This window comes from Prionailurus viverrinus, chromosome D2 (assembly GCF_022837055.1).
Source record: "Prionailurus viverrinus isolate Anna chromosome D2, UM_Priviv_1.0, whole genome shotgun sequence".
In the NCBI taxonomy this organism is placed as follows: domain Eukaryota; kingdom Metazoa; phylum Chordata; class Mammalia; order Carnivora; family Felidae; genus Prionailurus; species Prionailurus viverrinus.
This window is the reverse complement of record NC_062571.1, coordinates 6,977,770-7,004,876: the sequence shown is the minus strand read 5'-3', so window position 1 is coordinate 7,004,876 and position 27,107 is coordinate 6,977,770. Positions and strand designations below refer to the sequence as shown.

Genomic DNA, 27,107 nt, shown 5'->3' with positions numbered 1-27,107 from the left:
CACAGCAGAAAAGACCTGATAATAAAGTCACAAGAATTCTGTTTATTATTATAGCAAACACTTTCACAGCATCTGACAAAACTCAGAAGTATCTGAGAAATGGGTTCAGATCTATGAAACTAAGCCAGCCAGGATGAAATCTTTATGGGGGGTGGGGAGGGAAAGGGGGAGAATGGAAAAGCAATAAATAACCAAAAGATACATTTCACATAGAGGCAAAATATAAAAAGAGGCAAAGTGATAGAATGAAAAAACAAACAAACCAAACTGCGAAGCAACGGACTAAGAAACTTTGATTCTTTCCGTCTTACTCGCTGCTAATGGTCCCCTTTGTCCCTCCACCGTTACAAATGCAGAGCAGCTAAGGTAGTGATTAAAGAATGGCCTCGCAAGACTCACCAGGAGGTCAAAAGGAATTACTGAAAAAGTGTTCAGATACTTTATAAAATATCTATTTTATTATACTCTGTCTTCCTTCGGTGAAGGTGTCCTTTGAAAATCACACTCTATTTCTTAATATCATTTCCAATCCTTAACTAGAGAGGCTAGCTTCTTCCAGAGTGACGCTCCCGGGGCTCCGCCTGTTTTCCGCGGCACACGGATGACAGCAGAGCCGTGCCACCTGCGGGAAAGCGAAGGGCAGCACAACGGAGAGGTTACGATCATCCCTGGGGCAGACGCTGTGACTCCAGCACCCTCAAGGATCACTGTGAAATCATATTCTGTGTCAGTGTGGGAGTTCCTCTACAGACAGGAAGAATCTAATTTCTGTCAACACGTGCAGTGCCGGCTATTTTTCCCAACAGACTTTTCCCCCGTAAGACAGCTGCCCCAGGAGAACCGCTGCTTACACATCCCTGTCCAGATTCAAAAAGAAAACTCGACGTCTTTCTGTGAAAAGACAGCAATACACAGGTACTGGGAAAGCTTCCTGCAACCGCGGCTTGCCCAGCCACTCCAAGCGCGGGGTCACTCCCTGACGCACGGAAGATCCTGTCCGGTGACTCATAGCTCATCAGACGTGTTGTTCACCTTTGGTAATTCACACTCGTCACTGGCGCGACAGCTCTGGAGGAGGTCCCTGTAGTGCTCCTTGAGATCCTCATATAGGGAAGCGGTTTCCTGGGAGTGAGCCAATGGCAACACCTTTTCATTCAATAGCATCTGCACCCGGAACTCTTCTTTGGGAGTCTTCGCATTCTTACAATGGTAAAGCACAAACATGAGGTTCGAGGCATAGGGCACAATGTGGCCACTTCGGAACTTCCGATGCATCTGTTCCTTGTAATTGTAAGCTGTCAGGGGCTCCTTGTCTTTGAAGTAGCCCATGAGAGAGAGCAGTGGAAGAAGGGTCTCCGCGTGACCAAACTGCAGGACGACTGGAGAGGAAACTGGCTGAGACCTTGAAAGACAAATGGAGAAAAAATATGTGTATGTATTCATGTCGTGGAGGTAATACCTACGGTAGTGAGAAGGAGCACACAACGTTCTCACCTTTTCAAATCTTTATGTACAGACGCCAACAATACGGCTAAGGTTCTCTGTGGCTGAGAACTGAATGTTTTACACTCAGGGTTAAGTTCCCAGTTCAGGATCGCTGTGGTATTGCAAATCCATCTAAAACACTGCACACACACTATTCTTTATATAGAGAGAAGAGAGTCTTTACTAGGAGATTAACGACCTCGAAGCAGATGTGGATTTCAAAAGTGTATGGCCCTTCCGTGAAGGAAACTGAGCACACTGGCCCTTAGTAAACACTGATAACTCCACGGAGGGCTTCTGAACGAACCTCAGGCGCTACCGTATCTATATCTGGGAAATGGGGACAAGCAATACTCAGTCACGGTCTTGGCTAAAACCTGTCTGAACAGTGAATGGTAACTCATGTACTCCTTCAATGTTTTATAAGACCTGCCTTGGGCACTACATTGGGAGAGAACCGCAAACGGTAGAGAGACAACCTGTTCCAGCCGCCCTGCTGTGTTTGTGGCTGGAGTGGAGTCTGCACAGGGCCAGCAATACAACAGCTTCCCACACCATGAGCTAGGTCACCTTTTTTTACTGCAAGTTTTCTATGCCTTCTATGCCTTTTTTTGGTAAAGGCTTTTTTTTTTAAATATATATACAGCAGCAAATGACTTAGTTTTCCCCCAACTTTAATAGAAAGAATATAACTTTGCTCTTAAACAAAATCTGTAAATCTACTCAAACACACTGAGCCGTCTAATCGATTAGCCTGCCAGCCCCACACCAGATTACACACTTGGGGCACCTGGGTTTCCCAGTGGACAGTAGCATTTGAGCAGGTTTGGACCTTCATGATTCCCCACAAATTCAGACGGAACTAGAGAGCAGATCCCAAACCCAACGAAAACATTTACAAATAATGGGGAAATACAAATAATAGGGAAAGGTTTTCTCAGTGAATCACCAACAGCCTCAGACCTGAACATGATCAGTGTCAGTGTGGAAAAGCGTGTTGAAAGAGCTCACACCTGGTGGGTGCTAAGAGAACTCACACCTGCAGGGTGCAGAGAGAGCTCACACCTGGTGGGTGCAGAAAGAGCTCACTCCTGGAGGGTGAAGAAAGAACTCACATCTGGTAGGTACTGAGAGAGCTCACACTTGGCGGGTGCAGAGAAGACCACGACAGACCTCTCCCAGGGCTGGAGAAATCTAGCCACCAGGAACTCTAGAAACAGCCACTCCAAGGCCCCATTCTAGCCCACAGGCTGCACACACTAGAAGCTGCTGGGAGGGAGTCAAGACTGAGTCGGACAGGGACAACAAAGACCAAAAAAAGCGCCAGTCGGATCAAGGTCAGGGCAGCAAACCAGAACCAGGAGATCTCAGAAAGCAACCTGCCATTTTCTGAACAGCACACACATATAGTACCAAAGAAGGGAGACCCAGGAGGTTAAAGAAGCAACCTGATGTGAGCCGCCTTCTAAATATTCAGAGAAACTAAATGCATATTAAAATGAGCAATAGAAAAGTAAACAGAGGAATAAGGAGCAGAAAAACATCCCTACAAAAAAATAGAAGTATACAGTACTAGAAATACTCAAAAAATACATAGAAACTGTAACATACTATTTCTCAATTATCCACTATTCTGAGATTAATATTCTCTAAAAGGGAATAAGCACTTTAAGAAGAGGGAGTTGGGGGGGGGGGTTACTCCCTCTTCTTAATTGGTGTATTTTTTAATTCAGTCATCTAAAGTATTTAAAATCTGTATTTATTTCCAAGAAGCATCCCCTTAGGCCCAAAGTTACAAAGCACTATCATTTAGACCATAGTTATATTTGGTTTCATCTGCATAACTAGTTTTGAATTTTGCATTATTTGTCAGTCTTTAAAGATTGGGTGGATCTCAGATTCTTAAAAATCCACAGATTTTTGGCTCCTCTTGAAAACCTAAAAGACCTGACAACATATGCTCCCATAAGGCAATAATTAGCTGAACAGGAATAAGGGTTACTCCGGACAGGACATATATACCCACTGCCCAGGACATCCATCACTGCACACTGTCTAACCAAGATGGATTCATTCATTACTTACCTGGTGCCTTTATACATTTGAATAAATGCAAGCCAAAGCTAATACCACTGTCATAATGTAAATATAATGGAACTTAATAGTAATACAAGTAAGTAAGTTATGTAAAAATATAGTTGACCCTTGAACAATGCAGGACTTAGGGGCACCAAACCTCTGTGCTGTCGAAAATCTGTGTACCGGAGCACCTGGGTGGCTCAGTCGGTTAAGCATTCGACTTCCGCTCAGGTCATGATCTCGTGGTTTGTGAGTTCGAGCCCCGCGTCAGGCTCTGTGCTGACAGCTCAGACCCTGCAGCCTGCTTTGGATTCTGTGTCGCCTTCTCTCTCTGCCCCTCCCCCACTTGTGCTCTGTCTCTATCAAAAATAAATAAATGTATTAAAAAAAATTTAAAAAAATCTGTGTAACACTTTTTGACTTCCAAAAACTTATCTACTAGCTACCTGTTGATTGGAAGCCTTTTCGATGATAACATAAACAGTTAACTGTTTATCATAGACTACTGATTGACTGTATATAATACATTGACTGGAAGCTTTTCTGATAACATAAACAGTTGATTGCTGTTTTTTATAATATGCTATTGACTGTATATAATACATGTAACACACTTTGCATGTTACAGTGTATACATACATAATGCAACATATTACATATTTTGTATGTTATATGCATTACACGCTGTATTCTCACAGTAGAGAAAAGAAAATGTTAAGAAAGTCCTAAGAAAGAGAAATTACATTCACAGTACTACACTGCATTTATTGAAAAAAAAACAAACAAAAAACAACGCCCATGTAAGTGAACCCACCCAGTTTAAATCTGTTGTTGTTTGAGGGTCACCTGCTCTGGTTTATGTTTTAAGTCATCTAGTACAAGGAAGCAACTGCAAAGCCAGGACAGGCTCTCATCCTGATGCTCCATTGCCGTTATCTACAGGATCCATCAGGATGGGAAGAGGTCAGGAAGGATCGCAGCAATACCTCCAGAGTCCTGCAGAAAGACCAGTCAGCAACTCTCCTCTCTTCCCCACTGAGGAACTCCAACAAATGTAAGACAATATACGATACAAAATTTTCTAGTTTCAACAAATTACAGCAATATTATCAATGAACTATCTTACACTCTTTTTCTCTACCAAGTCTTCGAAATGCAGCGTGTACTTCACGCTCACAGCACCTCTCCATACAGACCAGCCCCGTTTTCAAGTGCCGAATGAACGAGCACGTGTGGCTCGTGACTACTGCGTAGAACTGTATACAGCATACACACACATAGGAGTATATGACAGACAGTGGTGACGACAGCCCCATGTACTTGGACTCAAAAGTCAATCAGATAAAGAGAAAATGGGAAGAAAGATATGAGACAAATAACAAGCACATGTACAAAAAAATGCGTGCTAGGGAAAGGGAAGAACCCAACACGGCTATGTCCAAATCATGAGTCCAAAGTCGCAGTAATGACACCCAAGCTACAGAAAAAATTAAATTTAGGTTGTGACCCACATGTAAGTTTTAAAACTGAAGGCTCTTTATGTAGAAAGAGCAATCAAACTTCGTTTTCTGTTTTGACTTGCTTTACTGTCAGTTATATGTGAAAATCAGCTATTTTTTAGAAGAAAGTTGAGGAAAACTATGCTTTGAAAATACTCAGGAATTTTATGGGAAATCAAGTTAGTTTATATATTAACAAAAATTAATGTCTTCTGCCATTTGATACATCTAAATTAAAAAAAAAATGTTTTACATTTATCGCAGCATTATTTATAGTGGCCAAGATAAGGAAGCAGCCCAAGCGTCCATTCACAGATGAATGGATAAAGAGGTGGTCTATACGTGTGGTATATACACACAATGGAATATTACTCAGCCATAAAAAAGGACCCATTTGCAACAATGTGGATGGACCTAGAGGGTATTATGTTAAATGAAATTTAAGAAACAAATGAACAAACAGGAAATAAAAGAGACAAAAAACCCCAGACTCTCGAATACAGACAACAAACTGGTGGTTGCCAGGGGGGAGGTATGCGTGTGATAGATAAAGCAGATTAAGAGGTACAAACTTCCAGTTACAAAATAAATAGGTCACAGAGATGAAAAGTACAGCATAGAGAACATAATCGGTAAGGTAACGCTGTTGGGTGACAGATGGTGGCTATACTTATGGTGACCACTGAATAAGGTACAGAACTGTTGAATTATTACATTGTACACCTGGAACGAATATAACACGGTATATTAATCATACTTCAATAAAAAAGTATTCCAGGCAAATAGTTAATTCACCAATAGTTAAATTCACCAATACAATAATAATAACTTGAGACAAGGATAACTACTAACTATGGGGCGAAAACTAACATAGCCTTCCCCAAAACAGTCTTAAACACGGAAAACACTAATTTGCTTAGAAATCCAAATGTGTATGTAGGAAATAAGGAACTTACAATTATTTGCAGGTTGTATTTTCTACAATAACCAGATAAAAATATTTTAAGCTTATAGGGGTGACAGGTGTGATCACTCCCTGCCAAGTGCCAGGTACCATGCTAGGTGTTTTTTGCTGTTTGTGCTTATCTGTTTTTAGAAGGGGAGGAAAAAATAAGAAAGGTTATAAAGATGAAAGAACAAAAAATCCGAATAAAACACGTTCCTGGCTCTTGCAGATTAGCACTCGTGTAAGTGTTAAGGGAACTGAACAAAGGGAAGCAAACCCTCCTGGCTGGGGAAGAGCTGGGTGAACTTAGAGGAGACGGTGTCTCAGCAGGGTCACAAATACATTCCTAGTAAGTCTTACAACAGAAATGCTGCCCACTGTGGCTCAGTAAAGGGTCACGGCTGGTTTACCCTACGACGTGGGTATTATCATTGCCCGTTAACAGACGAAAACACTGGGGTTAACTTACTTATCTAAGTGATCTCTTAACTCGCTAGAAAAACACTAGCTATTAATTTGTTTCATTCATTAATTTGTTTCATCCACACCTGAAAAGAAGGATCATTTCATGGGCTATATGTAAATCAGTCATAAATGTGTGTGCACAAATCTGTATTAAGCATACAAGGCACTTAACTGGTTTGGTTTATGGCTTTTCAAAAATGTCAAGAAAGCAGACTATCAAAAATCTGGCTTAGAGAAATTTTATCCCATAGAGAAAAAGCTTATTAAATAGAAAAGAATGCCTTAGGATATTTTATAAAATATATTATCAACATGAACATAAAACTGAAACCCTGAAGTGGCCTAAAAATTCTTTAAGCACTTCCAAGTTTTACACAATTTTAAAAATCTCTTTCTTGATTTTGGCATTAAAAAATTTCAGGGACACCAGTGTGGCTCAGTCGGTTAAGTGGCCAACTTCAGCTCAGGTCATGACGTTGCAGTTTGTGAGTTCAAATCCCATGTCGGGCTCTGGGTCAACAACTCAGAGCCTGGAGCCTTCTTCGGATTCCGTGTCTCCTTCTCTCTGACCCCTTCCTGACTTGTGTTATCTCTCTCACTCAAAAATAAATAAACATTAAAAAAAAGAAAAGAAAAGAATTAAGAGCTCACTAAATGTCTAGGTTGGGTTAAGGTAAAAAGAATTTAACACACTCTTAAATAAGGTAAGAAATCTAAAAGAATGTCAAGTATTTTTTGTACTAACTCAAAAGTAGTTCCATTAAATTATAGCTCACAATATAAACCACTTCAGCTTCCAACATAATTGTTTTTCTTCACTATTTTATGTTTTCCTAGCCAAATTTATCTTAGTAATCCTTAATGGTTCCAGTGTTAAAACTAAATGTAATAATGTAATCTTCTTCAAGACTCCCCAAGAAAGTAGAAGTAAAACATCTAACTTATAATTACGAGGTATAAAATTCCAAAGAATAAAGCCAATAATTTTTCAGCCATTTTATACTCTCTAGTACAAATCAGGTATCTCCTTATAGTTAAGAACGTCAGAATGCTTTTCTTCTTTTCTTACAATGATTAAGCAACACGTTAATTGATTTTTACTTTATTGTTTGAAACTCAACTGCCAAAATATCAAACTCTAGGTATATATTTTTTTAATGTTTATATATTATTTTGAGAGAGTGAGAGTGTGACAGAACCCTATGCAGGGCTTGAACCCACGAACCGTGAGATCATGACCTGAGCCAAAGTTCACAAGGCAAAGTGATACCCCCCAAATTGGAGACACAGACGGCGGGCACCGGGGCATGCTGGGAAAACCTCAACTGTTAGTGACGAATGCCTAGGGGCTCAATATGGGCGAGTCAGAGTTAAAAACACCGAGGGACTCTGGGGAGCACCCACACTTAGTGAGTGTTACCTTCAGGAACCCAGCCTGTGGACAAGTCAGAGTTAAAAACATCGAGCACCCACACTTAGTGAATGTTACCTCCAGGAACCCAGCCAGGTCCTCACAGTGAATCCCTTCTTGTTTCTGGCAGGGGGAGGGGAAAGGAACCACTGTGAAAGACGCGGAGCTTTCTATTCCTCTTAACAAGGCCTACCCTCAGGAGAAACTGTTCTACCAGAGTCTAACTTACCTAGGGGCAGGGAAATACCTGGTTCTAGCCACCTCCATCCGTCCTGTGCCACCTAAGGATGGGGAAGTGAGAAGCACTGGTGCCGTTCACAGCCTGAGCCACAGACTCATCAAAAGGCTGAGACCTCATCCCAGGTCTACAGGACTCTACACCTCACCACCACATTACTAAGGGCTTATCTACCACAGGTCTTTGTATCCAGTACGTCATGTCCACTGTAAACAAAAAAATTACAAGGTATACTAAAAGGCAGAAACATAGTTTAAGGAGACTGAAAAAACATCAGAGCCAGAATCAGGTATGGCAGATAAGGGTGGAATTACCAGGAATTTTTAACTATGATTAATATGTAAGGGCTTCACAGGCGCCTGGGTGGCTCAGTTGGTTGAGCATCTGACTCTTGATTTCAGCTCAGGTCACGATCTCATGGTTCATGGGATCGAGTACCACGTCACATGAGCATGGGGCCTAAGATTCTCTCTCTCTCTCTCTCTCTCTCTCTCTCTCTCTCTCTCCTTCTGCCTCTCTCCCCAGCTTGTGCGTCCACCCCTCCCATGATAAAAAAGAAAAACAACAACAAATATTAACATGCAAAAATGGATGCATAATGTAAGTAGGGAGATGGAAATTCTAAGAAAGAATCCAAAAAGTACTAGACATTAAAAACATGGTACAGAAGCAAGGAATGTGTCTGTAACCTGGACACTGATAGAATCTCCAAGTTGGGGCATAACAACAGAAACTTCCCAAACTGAACAGTACAGAGAATAAAGACTGGGAAAAGCAGAACAGAATATGCAAGAACTGTGGGGCCATCACAAAAGGGTTAATTAACATGTGTAATGGGAATACCAGAAGGAGATGAGAAAGACAGAAAATGATGCAATATTTAAAGCAACACTGACTGAGAATTTCCCCAAACCACAGATCCAGGAAGCTCAAACGCCAAGCAAATAAAAAGAAAAAACCACAAAAAAACCACCCACTGTACCTGGGCATACCATATTCAAACTTCATAATATCAAAGATAAAGAAAAAAATCTTGCAAGAAGTCATGCAAGCAAGACAATGAAGTATTTTTGTATTGAGAGAAAAAGCCCACCGACATAGAATTTTGCACATGCAGAATCATCCTTCCAAAGTGACGGAGAGATAGCGGCTCTCTCCGACAAAAATGGAGGAAATTTGTTGCCAGTGGACACGTCTCACGAGACATGTTAAAAGAAGTTCTTCAGAGAGAGGGAAATAGTTGTAGGTCAGAAACTCAGATCTACATAAAGAAAAACAGTGAAGATGAATAAGTGAAGGTAAAATAAAAATGTTTATGATTTTTAAAAAAATTTTTTAGCACTTCTTTATTTTTTGAGAGACAGAGTATGAGAGAGAGAGGGGCGGAGAAAGAGGGGAGACACAGATTCCAAAGCAGGCTCGGGGCTCCGAGGTGTCAGCACAGACCCCGACGTGGGGCTGGGACTCACGAACCGACAGATCATGACCTAAGCTGAAGTCGGACACTTAACCCACTGAGCTACTGTATTTTTTTATTCTTAACTGACCTAAAGATAATAATTTGCTCAAAATAATAATAGCAATAACACACTTGATTATATATGCGTGTTCACGCGTGCGCACACACACACGTATGTGTATGTGCAAGTAAAATGAATGGCAGCAATGACGCAAGGGACAGGAAAGAAGCCTGGGAACAGTTTGTTACAAGGTGCGTGCACTACCCCTGAAGTGCTAACAGTGTTATCTGAAAGCAGACTGAGGTTAGTTGTGCAGGCATATGGCAAATTCTAGGGCAACCACCAAGAAAAGAAATACAGCTGATATGCTACGAAAGAAGAGGAAATGGAACGATACAAAATCCTCAACTGAAACCACAGAAGTTAGAAAAAGTGTGGAAGATAAAATGGGAACAAAGAACAAGGGCAAGAAACAGCTAATAGTAACAAATATGGTAGATATTAATCCAACTGTATTAATAATCACTGAAAAAGTCAACGGACAAAATATACCAACTAAAAGACAGAGATTGGCAGAGTGGACCAAGCACAAAACCCAACTACATGTTACCTACACGAAACCCACTTTCAATGCAGATTAAAAGTAAACTAACGGAGACAGATATAGCATGCCAATGAACACTGATCAAAAGAAAGCAGAAGTAGCTATATAAATTCAGACAGAGCCAACTGCAGAGCAAGGAAAGTTATTAAGGATAAACGGGGCACTGCATATTGATGAAGGGGTTACTACTCCAAGCAGACAGAATATTCCTGAATGTGTATGTAGGTATGTGCCTAACAGAACAAAATGCATGAGGCAAAAACTGACAGAACTACAAGAGTAAACAGATAAGCTCTCTCTTATAGTTGGAGACGTTAACAATCAATCCTCTACCGGAAATGGACCAATCCAGCAGGCTAAAAAGTCAGTAAAGAGAAATTGAGCTCAACAAGACCATGAATCACCTGGATTTAACTGACATCTGTAGAGGACTTCATCCAACAATAGCAGATTATACATTCTCCTCAACTTCACATGGAAGATTCACTAAGAGACCACATTTTGTGACACAAATCACATCTTAAAAAATTTAGAAGAACAGAAATTGTGTGACATTCGCTCAATGGAATGAAACTAGAAATCACTGACAGGACAACTGGAGAACCCCCAAATACTTGGAGGTTACACACCACACTTCTAAATAACACATGGGTCAAAGAAGAACTCTCAAAAGAAATTTAACTCCAAAGAAATTCGAAAACATTTTGAATGAAATGAAAATGAAAACACAACTTATCAAAAATTTGTGGGATGCAGTGAATACAGTACCTATAGGGAATTTTATAGCACTTAATGCCTATATTAGAAAAGAAGAAAGATCTAAAATCAACTATCTAAGCTTCCATTTCGGGAATGTAGAAAAAGAAAAGCAAATCAAATCCAAAGTAAGCAGAAGAAAATAAAATTAAAAATACAAGCAAAAGTCAGTGAAATTTAAAACAGAGAAATCTTTAGAAAAAAATGAACAATATCAAAAGCTAGTTCTTTGAAAAGATCAATAAAATCAGTAAGTCTCTAGCCAGGCTAAAGAGAAGGCACAAATTATTAATATCAGAAAAGAAGGAAAAGAGATCACCAAAGATCCCATGAACATTAAACAGATAATAAAGGAATATTATGAACCCCATACCTGCTAAGTCTGATAACCTAGATAAAATGGACCAATTCCATGAGACACAATCTGCCAAAACACAAGAATAGATGATCCAAGTAAGCCTATATCTACTAAAAACTTGAATCAATAATTAATAACCTCCCAAAAGGATTCCTTCCAGAAGGATTCACCGGTGAACTCTACCAAACCTTCAAGGAAGAAATTCTACCAATTTTCTACAAGCACTTCCAGAAAACAGAAGCAAAGAGAAAGAACTCCTAACTCATTCTGAGACCAGTATTACCCTAATACCAAAGTTAGGCAAAGATACCCCTAGAAAACACAACCAATCAATATACATGAAGACAGAAGCACACAAAAATCCTAAGCAAAATATTAACAAGTTGAATCCAACCAACAATGTATAAAAAGAATTATACACCCCAACCAAGTAGGATTTATCTCAGGTGTCAAGGCTGGCTCAATATTCAAAAGTCATGCGAACAATCACATCAACAGGCTAAAAAAGAAAAATCATGTTATCAAGAGCTTCAGAAAAACCATGTGACAAAATTTAGCACTCGGTCATGATCAAAATTCTCAGCAAACTAGGAACAGAGCAACTTCCTCCACTGCATAAAGAACATATGCAAAAAGCTACACTTAACATCATACTTAATGCAAAGCTTTCTTGCTAAGATCAGGTACAAGGAAGGCAAAGATGTCTCTTCTCACCACTAGTTTTCAACATCATACTGGAAGTCTTAGCTAACACTCCAAGACAAGAAAAAAGGGTATACCTATTAGGAAGGAAGAAACAAAACTGCAAACTTTGTTTGCAGATGACATGATTGTGTATGTAGAAAATCCGAAAAATCAACAAAAAACTCCTGGAACTAATAAGTATGTATAGCAAGTTTGCAGGCTACAAGGTTAATACATAAAAGCCAACCGCTTGTCTATATGCCAACAATAAACAAGTGGAAATTTAAAATTAAAAACACATTGTTGTTATATTAGTTATCATCACAATGAAATACTTAGGTATAAAATAAAATATGTCTATGATCTATGTAAGAAAAAGTACCAAACTCTTACGAAAGAATCAAAGAGGACTCGATACCGTCAAAATGTCAGTTCTTCCCAATTTGATCTATGGATTCAATACAATCCTAATAAAAATCCCAGCAAGTGATTTTGTAGATAACAACAACTGATTCTAAAGTTTACACGGAGAAGCAAAACAATATGGATGAGCCAAAACAACACTGAAGGAGAAAAAGAAAGTTGCAGGATCGACACTACTTGATTTCAAGACTTACAGTAATTTTACAGTAATCAATATAGTGTGGTCCTGGCGAAAGACAAACAGACCAACAGAAAGGAACAGAGAGCCCAGAAACAGACCCCTATTAATAGAGTCAACCGGTCTTTGACAAAGTAAAGATCAGAAAGCAAAGGTAATACAATAGAGCAAAGACAATCTTTTCAACAAATGGTGCTGGAAGACCGGACGGGAAAAAAATTGCACCTAGACACAGACCTTGTACCCTTCACAAAAATTAACTCAGAAGGATCACAGACCTAAATGTAAAACTCAATACTATAAAACTCCTGGAAGATAACGTAGGAGAAAAACCTAGATGACCTTGGTATTGCAAGGACTTTTTAAATGTAACACCAAAGGCGTGACCCATTTAAGATAAAATTAATAATCTGGGCTTCATTAAAAGTAAGAATTTCTGCTCTACTAAAGACAATGTCAAGAGAATAAAAAGACAAGTCACGGACTGTGAGAAAATATTTACAAGAGACATATCTGATAAAGGAGTTATCTAAAATATACAAAAAACTCGTAAGACACAATAAAAAAAACAACCAACCCTCTAAATTTAAAAATGGGCCAAAGGCCTGAACAGAAAACCTGAGCAAAGAAGATAAACGGATGGCAACTAAGCACATGAAAAGGTGCTCAACATTATACATCATTAGGGAATTGCAAATTAAAACAATGAGACACCACTCCACTATCAGCAGAAGTCCAGAACACTGACAATGCCAAAGGCTGACAACAGAAACTCTCATTCATTGCTGGTGGGAAAGCAAACTGACAGAGCCACTGTGCAGGTCAGTTTGGAGGTTTTCTCACAAAACTAAACATATTCTCATCATACAATCCAGCAATTGTGCTGCCTGGTATTTATGCAAATGAACTAAAGAGTTATGTCCACACAAAAACCTGAACGTGGATGTTTACAGCAGCTTTATTCATAATTGTCAAAACCTGAAGCGACCAAGAAGGCCTGCTGGTAGGTAAAGGGGTAACTAAACTGTGGTGCATCCAGATAATGAAATACTACTCAGTTCTAAGAAGAAATGCGGTATCAAGCCATCAAAAGACACAGAGGAAACTTCGATGCGTATTACTAAGTAAAAGAAACTATTCTGAAAAGGCTAACTATTGTACAATTCCAAATATGTGACATTCTGGAAAAGGCAAAACTATGAAGACAGTATAAAGATCAGTAGTTGCCAGGGGTTGGGGGAAGGGAGGAATGAACAGGCAAAGCACAGAGGGTTTTGAAGGCAGTAAAACTATCGTATAGGATATTACAACGGTGGGTAGACGTTGGTGTGTATCTGTCCAAACCCAGAGAACGTAGAACGCCAAGAGTGAGCGCTAATGTAAGCGTGGACTTTGGTGACCATGAGGTGTGTCAGTGTAGGGTAATCAAGTGTAGCGAAGGTCCCGCTGTGGTGTGGTGTGTGTTGGGGTGGGGGAGGGAATTTATGGGAACTCTGTACTTTCTGCCCGGTTTTGCTGTGAACCTAACACTGCTCTAAAAAATTAAGTTCGTTAATCAAAAAAACAAAGGAACAAACTACTACCACGAGAATACGGGTGACCAAAAGAAGAGTATATTCTCCCTCCAGAGAGCTAATACAATTCCCCTTTAAACAGCTGCTCATACGTATACGTGTTTGCCCCCCTTTTAAGACTTACATCTCAGTTTTCTTTGACAAGGTTAAGCAGCATTAATGTTAAATGGAAAACATATTGTATTTCTATCCTAAATTACATCCACGCACTAAAAGTAGGGACTTGGATAATCTTCAATTAGTGGAGACTAAAGAGCTGTGGAGTTTGTGTGGACATACGCACAAAGGGTTTTTTGTTTGTTTTTCTAGCTCTAAAGATGACAGAGCAAATACCTAAGAGTATTTATTTATGGCCCTATTTTTATCAGAAGCCGTTAAAGATATGTACCAGGTTCTCTAAAGTAAATCAATAATTTCTCTGAAGTTAAGTGGTTCTATTTCAAGAACACCCCGCTCTTTGCTCTGTCTCCCAACAGAAAATAAATCTCAGAAATGCTCTGGGCCGTCCGCTAGGAAAGTGAGGCCCGCCTGCTACTGAAAGAACCAAATCCCCAGCTTCTCCTTGAATACACCAGAGTCCTGAGGCGGCGTAAGAACTTTGGTGGGTTTCATTCCCAAGCTTCTTCAAAGCAAAGCTAGCCTATGATTAAGCCCGAAATATTGGCAACGGGAAATGGGTAGGACGTGTGTGTGTCTGAATGAGGAAGTAAGGGAGTGTGCGTGTGTGTTGGCGTGGGCGGTCAGAACACGAGGAATGAGAGACTATAATGTGCGGGAGGATAAAAGGGGAAAGAATGTGGGGGGGAACACCACTTCTCAGTTTATTCGATTCCTAATTTAAGACCGCGGCACATAATGTTTTTCATTGGACTGTTGAAGGCAATCCAAAGACACTACATCCCACTCTCTCTCTGGTTTCGTGTGGCCTTCTCTGTCGTGACCATCCCAGGAACAAGGTTGGGAGGTTCAGGGTGTCCCCACGGGAGGTACCAAGTTCTCATCTGTAACAAAAGAACGCAGTCTTCTGGCGGAAAGACGTCAGTGTTGTTAGAGCAGGAGCCGCCGGGCCCTCGGTACCGAGGCACGGATTCGATACCTACTGAAGCCGTAAGCTTCTGGGGACACACGACCACTGAGAATCTGACCCACGGACTGGGACTTCATCCCTGAGAAACACACGAACCCACGGAACCGAGAGTACAGCCTTGGGAGCCGAGACTCCCCGCGCTGCGTGTCACGGTCTGACGTCCTGAGGGACAGCGCGGCACGTCCGGCCCGCCCCTGTTTGTGCCTCCTGCACCACGTGGGCTCCAGGGAAGCCTAGTAATCTTACCCTAATGAGGCCTGTATTTCAAATGTCTGAGCCGATGAAATCTTTCTGTATTTTCCGTATTCTTTTTTTTTTTTAATTTAAAAAAAAAAAATTTTTTTTTCAACGTTTATTTATTTTTGGGACAGAGAGAGACAGAGCATGAACGGGCGAGGGGCAGAGAGAGAGGGAGACACAGAATCGGAAACAGGCTCCAGGCTCCGAGCCATCAGCCCAGAGCCTGACGCGGGGCTCGAACTCACGGACCGCGAGATCGTGACCTGGCTGAAGTCGGATGCTTAACTGACTGTGCCACCCAGGCGCCCCTATTTTCCGTATTCTGATCCATCAACCAACACAGACTTCTTTTCTTTTTAATGTTTGTTTGTTTATTTTGCGAGAAAGACAGCACACGAGTGGGGGAGGGGCAGAGCGAGAGGACGACAGAGAATCCCAAGCAGGGTCCACACTGTCTGTGCAGAGACCGAACTCACGACGGTGAGATCATGACCTGAGCCAAAATCGAGAGTCAGGCGCCTGACTGAGCCACCCAGGTGTCCCCAACACAGAGTTCTATGATACATTGGTCACGTTTGTCAAGTTCACGTCTATCCCTGACTTGTAACAACTATCCTTTAGAATTCTTAGAACAGTCTCCCAAACAACAAGGAATACAAAGACGTGAAATAGGATACCAGTAACTCTGTTCTCTTCTTTTGATAAAAATGCATTTTTATCAAATGCATTTTGGAATGTCACATTTTCCGAAACGTGACAAAACCACTTTTTAAAAAGAGGCACATTTTAGCTTTAAGAAGGAAAAAACAGCATAGAAAATGTAAACTATGAATACAAATATAAGGAAACAAATCAATATTCTGTATTAACAAATATAGAGAACCACAGAAAAAGGCAGGCAGATCACCTAACGCTATCTAGCGAGGTAAGAATGCAGTTCTCCAAATTAACAGCCCCCTTTTACTTACACAAGTTGGTAAGGAGATTTTACTAAATCTTCAATAAAAAACAAAATTGAATTTGAAGTCTCAAATTATGCTGTTACACGAGGGTTGATGACTATGTATGTTCAATGTACACAAAACACCTCAAGAAAGTACTTAAAAATCACACAAAGAAGCTCAATCATAAAAACAACTGATAACTGCAGGTTTTTCCTCTACACGTACTCAGCTTAGATCTTCCTAAACTCTTAATTCATGTTTCACTCTCAACCAGTATGACACAGAGTACGTTTTTAATTGCGATCCAGGAATTCAAACCCAGCTTTAGACAACTCAGACAATTCCCATACTTACGTAAGGACACAAACGTTAAGTGCCAGACACAGGAGATGCTCTGGGAAGAAAATTACCAGGGAAAAAAGATATTTTTTAAGTCTGTTTATACATCTGACTGAAACATCAGCCCCGTGAGACATCTGGGGAAGCATCAGTTTGACTGAGAGCTTAGCACAGATGTAGAACTAAAACGGCCTGAGCATAAAGTTTTTTCTCAGGCCAAAATACAACCGAAATAACCCGCTTTCAGCCAAGACAGGGCGACAGGGACCAGATTTACCCGAAGCCTGAAAACCTACAAGGGGCGGGGTTTCTGAGGCGCTCAGCACGAGGCAGAGGAGGAGCGAGAAAAGCTAAGTGGCTCCCCCAGCTCACCGCCCAGGGTTTCCAGGCGGCAGCACAGGGAAGGGGAGCCCGGGCGGAGCGTGACCGCGTTCCAGTGTGGATGAGACAGGACCCAGAGCTCAGGGAGGCCACACTGGCCGGAATTCACAGGACCGAGTTCCAGAGAAGAGAGACCGGCAGGGGCCCACACCTCGAGGTTGCAGCTGGCACCGATCCGCACACACTTGAGAAAACCATCCAAATCCAGGGAAAAAACACTGGGAAGGAACAGGTGAAACCATTCCCAAAGCTAACCCAGGGCCAGGAGTAGTCTGTTTCTCATAATGCAGACTAGGAAAACCTCCCAACGTACAGGGACCAAACACACGCTCGGGGGCACCTGCCTCCATAGCGGGGCACCATCAGCCCCAAAAGGACATTTTTACAAAAACAAAAAGGCAAACCCCAGACTAGGAGAATATATCTGTAGGGCATAAATCTGAGAAAGGACCTGTACCCAGAATATATACAAAGAACTCTGACAACGATAAAAGATGAGAAACAACCCGCTTACAAAACGGCAAAAGGTGGGAAGACACTTCGGCAGATTACACTAGGGTGGTAAATGAGCACCTGGAAGGGCGGTGCAGGTCAACAGTCTTTAGGGAAATGCAAACGAACACTACAATGAGGAGCTGCGTGCCCATCAGAACTGCTCCAATTACAAAGACCTACCACACCAAGCGTCAGCCAGAATGTAGAGTAAGTCAGCTCTCACCCGCGGACAGGAAGAGTTTGGCCGATTCTCAAGAAGGGGAAACATTCACCGACAGGGGACTCAGCTATTCTCTGAGTAGGTGTCACCCGGCAGGAAAGAAGGCACAGGTCCACAGCAGGACAACCGAAGTTCACAGCAGCTTCACGTGGAATAGCCTTGAACGGGAAACCACCTAACATCCACCGCAGGGGGAATAGATCAGCGAACTGGCGTGTGTCCGTATGATGGAATACCATTCAGCTTTAAAAAGGACTGACTGCCTAACAACCCCTAACAACATGGGTGAATCTCCTAACCATTATGCTAGAAGAAGTCAAATCAAAAAATGTATACAGTAGACGGTTCCATTATCTAAAATCTAGAAAAAATAGGTTAATCTAGAGTGACAGAAAACAGATCAGCGGCTGGCCTGGGGATAGGGGCAGGTGGAAAGAGTCACAAAGAAATCTTTGCACAGGATGGATATTCCATTATCTTGCTTTCGCTGACGGTTTCACATATATGTACGTATGTAAAAACTCACCAAATTGTACACTTTAAATACGTACCACTTAACTTTACATCAATGATAGGTCAATAAAACTTCTTAAAGAAATTAAAACGAGTATTAAGGGTGGATACACTGAGGTTACTGAAAGAAGTCTTCAGTGACCAACCTCAAGGACTCGTCCCATAAAGCCTTTACCAAATTCCAAAGTTCAAATTCATTCTCCTTGAGCACTTTCTTAAAAACCGGTTTCAGCGCTGTTATATAAATATTCTCCAAACTAGGACATGAGCTCCCTGAGACAGTAACTTAGATGTACACCCTCTACCGCCTGCATAATACACGGGAGTCAGGCGGGCGGACGCTGAGGCCAGGCAAGCACTTAGAAGCAGTTGCTGAAATCTAAGAGAAAGATACTGGCCTGAACTGAGGGCGGAGCGGTGGGGTAAAAAACGTGGAAGGAACAGATCTAAATCTGGAAGCAAAACCAAAAAACCCCACAAAACGACAAATACAGAACGCAACACGGTGAGTAGAGGTAGAAGGTGAGGGAGGCAGAGTCCGGAATGAGGCGGTTTGCGGCTGGGACGCCTGCATGACGGAAGCCCGGACTAAAAGAGGGACAACGGACGGGAGAGAAAGAGAGGACTGCAGACACTCCTGTGATGCGTACCGACCACCAACCGTATGTGCCCCGTGCTCGTTCTAGGCACTGAGGAGCGGACACCGAGATAAAGTTCCAGACACCACACACCTATGCTCTACGGAGAGTCCAAAAGTTTTTCCCAAAACCAGATGGACATTGGCACAGCCAGACTAGTTACATTTTAATCTTTATTTAGCCAGTTTCTTTCGACAGGCAGCACTCCCAGAGTTTGCTGGAACATCCACCTGGACCCCATGGAACCCTGACTGTAGAAAGGGAGCAAAAAGACCGGCACACACGTCCTGAGGACTTAGAATCTGCACACATTTCCAAGAACTTTAAAAGACAAGCCCCCCTCCCTAATTCCCACGGGCCAAATGACCCAAACAGCTATTTAAAATCACCCGTTGGGACACCGGGGTGGGCCAGTTCGTTAAGTGTCCGACTTCAGCTCAGGTCATGATCTCACGGTTGTTGAGTTCAAGCCCCAAGTTGGGTTCTGTGCTGACAGCTCAGAGTCTGGAGCCTGCGTTGGATTCTGTGTGTGTGTGTGTGTGTGTGTGTGTGTGTGTGTGTGTCTCTCTACCCCTCCCCCACTTGTGCGGGCTCTCCATGTCTCTTCCTCTCTCGGAAATAATAAATGAATAAACTTTAAAAAATTATAAAAACTAAATAAAAAATAAAATCACTTGTTGCCACGTGAATTTCAATGCTGCCATCTTATGTTAAAATATGGAACTACACAACGTTAAAAAGCCATACCCTTGTTCAACGGCAAAATCTGAAAATATCAAGATTTGAGAGTCAGTGAAAAAGTAGACAAAGTTAGTTAAGTTTAATGATAGTAACAAATATTGACAGCAGTCAATTTCAGCGTCTGAGATGATCCATGATGAAATGAAAGCTCTCGTGAGGCTAAGCAATTACAGTCCAGAATATAAACCTTATTTTAAAAAAGAAGTGACTTATTGAATTACCCCGATCTAAAAAGATAAAAATATATCAACAGAGATAATGGGGAATGGGTACAGTAGAATAAAATCCATATAGTCTCATCCCTTTAGTAAATCCAGTCTTTTTTTTTTTTTTTAATTTTTTTAACGTTTGAGAGAGAGAGAGAGAGAGAGAGCAGGGGAAGGGCAGAGAGAAAGAGAGACACAGAATCTGAAGCAGGCTCCAGGCGCTGAGCTGTCAGCACAGAGCCTGATATGGGGCTCGAACTCACCAACTATGAGATCATGACCTGAGCCAACAGAGGATGCCTAACTGAGTCACCCAGGCACCCCTCCGCAATCTGCTTTTCTAATCACAGCTGCTCAAAAGGCAAAAGCTGCTTAAATTTGCTTAAACAGTGAATGTACTGGTTTTAACTTTAATCCCATCACTGTGGTGATGGTTCAAGGAGGAAAATAAAAATCAAGATCCTAATAAGAGTAAAGGACCCTGAGCTTGAAGGGCAGCTATACGCAGCCAAAATGCGGACCCTCGCCAATTAACATTGTTTGTAATCTCCAGTTTTTCTGTGAAGTAAAACCAGGCTCCTAAAATTACGCTGAAGAAGTATTCATAAACTCGGAAGCCGATCTCTGATTGACCATGAACATAAAGAGGGAACAGCCTGCCTACGCAGCAGTACACGGAACGCAAACGTAGCCTGGGGGCTCCACCATGAAGTGAGAGACATCTCCCTCAGACAACAGGATGACAAAATACTGCTCATAACCCCACACACAGACTCTAAACACAAATACAAAAAAGATTTTAAGAGTCGCAAAGAAAAAAGGTTAATGTTCTGATAGAATGGGTCAGAAAAATCTACTGAAGTCTTATCTTACCACCGTGTGTGTGATATTAATGTTGAGGGAGGCTGTGTATGTGGAGGGGAAGGTAGTTGGGAACTCTAGAATTCCCACTCCAAACTGGTGTGAACTTAAAACTGCTCTAAGACACAAAATCTATTAATTTTTTAAAATGCTATTATTCTCTTTGCTGAGCATATGTTGGTTTTCTGTAGAAGTATTCTTTTTTTTAACTGATAACCAATTTATTAAAAGGCCGATTTAAGCATCTGCAATGGTGACTTCCACCTCAACTCCTGGCTCAATACTGATGGAAGTAATCTGTTTAACAATCTCAGATGGACTGTGCAAATCAATGAGCCGCTTGTGGATCCTCATCTGAAAACGATCCCAAGTCTTAGAACCTTCACCACAAGGAGTTTTTCTTGTAGTGATTCTCAGAGTCTTGGTGGGCATCCGAACCGGTCCTTTCACTTTGAGATTCTTTTCCTTGGCGCCTCTGATCAAGTCGGCACACACCTTCTCCAAAGATTTTACGTTGCGGCTGGTTAGAGTGATTCTAATTCGGTGAATCGCCACCTCCGGTTCCACGGGGGTCTTCCCGGTGTCTTTAAAAGCCATGGCTGCGGCGCAGCTTCCTGACCGACTTGTTCCTCGGCGAGAGCGAACAGCGGTGAGTCAGGAGCAGGCGCGGGAGCCTCCAAAGCACCGCTCCGGCTGCGACCGCGTCTTCCTCAAAGAGAGCTGTAGAAATATTCTTAAATGTAGCACTGCTCCTAAAATCCTATCAATCGGCTTTTTTGGACAGAAATAGGATAGAAGTCTCTAAATATACCTTCTTCCCTCTATTTAAGAAGATTTAATTTTTTTAGCTGTTTTTTAAAATTTTTATTTAAAAAAATTTTTTTTAATATACATCCAAGTTAGTGAGCATATAGTGCAATGATTTCAGGATTCGATTCCAGTGATTCATCCTCTACATGTAACACCTAGCGCTCATCTCAGCAAGTGTCCTCCTTGATGTCCCTTGCCCACTTAGCCCATCCCCCCCACCCACAACCCCTCCAGCAACCCTCAGCCGGTTCTTTATATTTAAGAGTCTCTTCTGTTTTGTCTCCCTCCCTGTTTTTATATTATTTTTGTTTCCCTTCCCTTATGTTCATCTGTTTTGTATCTTAAATTCCATATATGAGTGAAGTCATATATTTGTTTTTCTCTAATTTCACTTAGCATAATACACTCTACATTGTTGCAAACAGCAGAATTTCATTCTTTTTGATTGTCGAGTAATACTCCATCACACACACACACACACACACACACACACACACACACTACATCTTCATTCATTCATTCATTCATTCATCGATGGACTTTTGGGCTCTTTCCATACTTTGGCTATTGTCGATAGTGCTGCTATAAACATGGGGGCGCATGTGCCCCTTCGAAACAGCACTCCTGTACCCTTTGCATAAATACCCAGTAGTGCAATTGCTGGGTCATAGGGTAGTTCTATTTTTAATTTTTTGAGGAACCTTCATACTGTTTTCCAGAGTGGCTGCCCCAGTTGGTATTCCCACAAACAGTACAAAAGAGATCCTCTTTCTCCGCATCCTTGCCAACATCTCTTGTTGCCTGAGTTGTTAACGTTAGCCATTCTGTCAGGTGTGAGGTGGTATCTCATTGTGGTTTGAATTTGTTTTTCCCTGATGATGAGTGACGTTGAGCATTTTTCATGGGTCTGCAAGCCATCTGGATGTCTTCTTTAGAAAAGTGACTCTTCATGTCTTTTGCCCATTTCTTCACTGGATTATTTGGTTTTTGGGTGCTGAGTTTGGTAAGTTCTTTATAGATTTTGGATACTAACCTTTTATCTGATATGTCATTTGCAAATATCTTCTCCCATTCCATCGGTTGCCTTCTAGTTTTGCTGATTGTTTCCTTTGCTGTGCTGAAGCTTTTTATTTTGATGAGGTCTCAATAGTTCATATTTTGCTTTTGTTTCCCTTGCCTCTGGAGGCATGTTGAGTAAGAAATTGCTGCGGCTGAGGTCAAAGAGGTTGTTGCCTGCTTTCTCCTCTAGGGTTTTGATGGTTTCCTGTCTTACATTTAGGTCTTTCATCCATTTTGAGTTTATTTTTGTGGTGTAAGAAAAGTGATCTAGTTTCATTTTGTTGCATGTTGCTGTCCATTTCTCCCAGCACCATTTGCTAAAGAGACTTTTTTCCATTGGATACTCTTTCCTGCTTTGTCAAAGATGAGTTGGCCATACATTTGTGGGTCCAATTCTGGGTTCTCTATTCTATTCCATTGGTCTATGTGTCTGTTTTTGTGCCAGTATCATACTGTTTTGATGATTACAGTGTTGTAGTAGAGGCTAAAGTCTGCGATTGTGATGCCTCCTGCTTTGGTTTTCTTTTTCAATATTACTTTGGCTATTTGGGGTCTTTTGTGGTTCCATACAAATTTTAGGATTTCTTGTCTGGCTTTAAGAATGCTGGTGCAATTTTGATTGGGATTGCATTGAATGTGTAGACTGTTTTGGGTAGTATTGACATTTTAACAATATTTATTCTTCCAATCCATGAGCACGGAATGTTTTTCCATTTCTTTGTGTCTTCTTCAATTCCTTCATAAGTTTTCTATAGTTTTCAACATATAGATCTTTTACATCTCTGATTAGGGTTAGTCCTAGGTATTTAATGGTTTTTGGTGCAATTGTAAACAAGATCAATTCCTTGATTTCACTTTCTGCTGCTTCACTATTGATGTATAGAAATGCAACTGATTTCTGTGCATTGATTTTATATCCTGTGACTTTGCTGAATTCATGGATTAGTTCTAGCAGTTTTTTGGTGGAATCTTTTGGGTTTTCCAAATAGAGAATCATGTCATCTGTGAAGAGTGAAAGTTTGACTTCCTCCTTGTTGATTTGGATACCTTTTATTCTTTTGTGTTGTCTGATTGCTGAGGCTAGGACTTCCAATAGTCTGTTGAGTTAACAGTGGTTAGAGTGGACATCCCTGTCCTGACCTTAGAGGGAAGGCTCTCAGTTTTTCCCCATTGAGGATATATCAGCAGTGGGTCTTTCAGTGAGGTATGATCCTTCTATCCCTACTTTCTTGAGGGTTTTTATGAAGAAAGGATGCTGTATTTTTTCAAGTGCTTTCTCTGCATCTATTGAGAGGATCATGTGGTTCTTGTCCTTTCTTTTATTGATGTGATGAATCACATTGGTTGTTTTGCGGATATTGAACCAGCCCTGCATCCCAGGTATAAATCCCACTTGATCGTGGTGAATAATTCTTTTAAGGCATCAGTGGATCCGATTGGCTAGTATCTTGCTGAGGACTTTTGCATCCATGTTCATCAGACAAACTGGTCTATAATTCTCCTTTTTAGTGGGGTCTTTGTCTGGTTTTGGAATCAAGGTAATTTTGGCAAGACAATTTAATCTTGATTCAGCTACGTAAATACTTTTTAAAACTCTGATCAGTCTTTTAGTATAGAGATAACCGGTCCCTGAAAAGCACCTGCCAGTTTCTTCACAATTACTGCTGTCTCTCCTTTCTCAGATGGAAAAGGAGGCAGTGGCCAACATGATCAGCTGTCATACAAGCTCAAACTCTCCTTCCTTTGACTGTTTATACTGTTTCACAATCTCACATGAACAGTTACACCATTACCCGTGAATTTGATACACATTTCTATTTTTTCTAGATTGTAAGTCACAAGCGCAATGAGTCTGTCTTACTCATCATTGTTTGCTGGTCCTGAAACACTGCCTGACATGTATCATAGCAGGTGTTTTAATTCACAAATAATTCACAACTCCACAAATAAAGGAGTAATCATCCAAAAGAGGGTAAAAATTCCTTCATCTTGCTGATGGAAACATCATATTACACTAAGTGCTTTGAAGACATTATCTCATTTCATTATCACAACAACCCTGTCAGTCAGCAGACGCAGCCCCCTTTCAGAAGTGAGGAATCTGCAACATCAGTAAAGCAGAATCAGGACTCACACGAAATCCAAGTACCTGCCTACAGCATCACACTGCCTCTGTATTACCGCACCTGATCCCAGGAGCCATGCACGACAATTAGCCTCATTAGCTTCTGAGGACAGAGTTGGCTACTACCTAACGTAATGATTCCTCAATTAGTTCCATTTTTCTGTCTGTATTTCATCTGAGGGTAAGATAAACAAATTGTAAGAAAATAAGCTAAAAACTGGAATTTCACTTTAAGATAAAAACAAAACAAGGAAAACCTCGCAGCAGGTCATCTGGATCACTGTAAACAGGGCAACCTAGACTTGGAACGCTTTGTCTACAGATCACATCCAGGAACCAGTGCATGTCAGAGATTGCCTACATGGCTACAGTTTCAATACTCTTTAACAATTCCCGAGAGTCAAACTTCATGACTCCCTAGAAATTCCATTCTGGGCATATACCCGAGCCAAATGAAAACGTGACCACACAAAAGTCTGTATGCAAATGCTTACGGAAACATTACGCACGAGAGCAAAAATGTGGATAGGACCCAGATATCAATTAATGAACAAAATATGGTATATTCATACGACAGAATACTATTCAGCCATAAAAAGGACGAAATACTGACACATGCTACAACACGGATGAACCTGAGAACGTTACGCTGAGTCAAAGAAGCCAGTCACAAAGAACCACATATTACATGATTCCACTTATATGAAATGTCCAGAAAACCCAAATCCATAGAGAAAGAAAGTAGATTAGGAGCTGCCTGCTGCTCAGAGCGTTTGGGTAAATGGGGAGAGACTGCTAATGGGCATATGGTTTCTCTCTCAGGTAGTGAAAATGATCTAAAACAGTGGTGATGGCTGCACAACTCTTGAATATTCTAAAAGCCACAGAAGTGCACAATGTAAATGGATGAACTACACGATATAGAAACTATTTCTCAAACCTGTTTTTAAAAAGTAACTCTGGTAGGCGATTGTGATAGTAGGGACGGCTATGGGGAAGGGAATGTTGGGAAGTCTCTTTACCTTCCGCTCAATCTTGCTGTGAACCAAAATGGGCTCTAAAAAACAAAACTGTTTAACACAAAAACCGGCTTGTCCTGTCTACAGTAATCCAGATGATCTCATGGAACTGCAAGAGCCCTGATTTTTTGTTTTGACTCCTCAATTATTTTAGTGTATTTTATCAAGGCAGGGAAGCGAACTGATAATTAAAACACATTTCAAGCAATTACATGTCATAAGCATTTTGGAGTCATCCTGTCAAAATTTCTAAGGAAAGATTCCATTTTTCTGAGTTGCTAAACTCATTAAAAATTATTTCCACTTTTACCAAAAGACTATTTCATTCTTTCCCCCTCCTTTTTCCAACAGGCTTCTTTCAGTTAGCATAATACCTTAGAAGCCATTCATTTTGCTGCATCTGTCAGTAATTCATTCCTTTTCATTGCTGAGTAGTATTCCATCACACGGACGTAAGACCTGCATTTACTCATTTATCAGCTGGTGGACAAAGGAATTGTTTACAGTTTTTACCTACTATGAAAAATACTGCAATAAACAGTCACATAAAAGTCTGTGCAGACATGTATTTTCATTTCTATTGGGTACTTTTGGACTCAATTTGCTAAATCATGGTAGATTTATGTTTAACTTTTTAAGAAGCCGCCAAACTTTTCCCAAGTGGCTGTAAGAAATTTTACATTCCCACCCGCAATGTGTAAAGCTTCTAGTTCCTACACATCTTGCCAACTTTTAGGACAGTCTTTTTTCTTTTTAGCTTAAATTTTAGCCAGTGAGTATGAAAAACACCCAGGCTTCCCCTCCTGTGTTTCTCCTCTACTCTCACACTACATACTGCTACCACTTCTGATACCAAACATGTGGGGCTTTTTCCCCACACCCAGCGATTCTGTGATAGCAGCCGGGCATCCTACAATTTAACTCAACTCTGACACCGTGTACCTGGAGCCAGTGTCAGATTCCACTCAGGACTCGGTCCCACGAGACTGCTCCTCCCTCCCCTTCCAGGCACCAACTGCAAGTATGAGTGTTAGTCCCAGGTTACACACAGCTTCTATCCAACTGGGCTACAAATCAAAGGATTTGTAGGTTTATTAACTTGCCAGAGCAGCTCACAAAACTCAGGAAAACACATTGCCAGTTTATTACAAAAGGATACGATAAAGGATACAGGTGAATGTCCACATGGAAGCAATGGGTAGGGCCAGGTTTGTGGGATGGGGCATGGAGCTTCCACGCCCTCTTGAGGCATGGACTACATAATAGTTC

At 41.2% G+C, this 27,107-nt stretch overlaps 2 protein-coding genes across 2 annotated transcripts in view; both read right to left on the bottom strand.

Annotated features, from left to right (window-relative positions):
• Window positions 1-22: 22 nt before the first annotated feature.
• Window positions 23-27,107, bottom strand: part of MINPP1 (multiple inositol-polyphosphate phosphatase 1) — a 47,745-nt gene continuing 20,660 nt past the window's right edge. The window contains exon 5 of the mRNA XM_047825675.1: window positions 23-1,402. Within this exon, the coding sequence (XP_047681631.1) occupies window positions 1,006-1,402 (397 nt within the window). The 3' untranslated portion in view covers window positions 23-1,005. The remainder of the gene's footprint in view (window positions 1,403-27,107) is intronic.
• Window positions 21,025-21,529, bottom strand: LOC125148031 (40S ribosomal protein S20). The gene has a single exon (XM_047825676.1). The coding sequence runs from the start codon at window positions 21,420-21,422 to the stop codon at window positions 21,063-21,065; it is 360 nt and encodes a 119-aa protein (XP_047681632.1). The 5' UTR covers window positions 21,423-21,529; the 3' UTR covers window positions 21,025-21,062.

Coding starts and splice junctions, on each gene's coding strand:
- LOC125148031 (XM_047825676.1), bottom strand. CDS start 21,422: ATGGCTTTTAAAGACACCGGGAAGACCCCCGTGGAACCGGAGGTGGCG.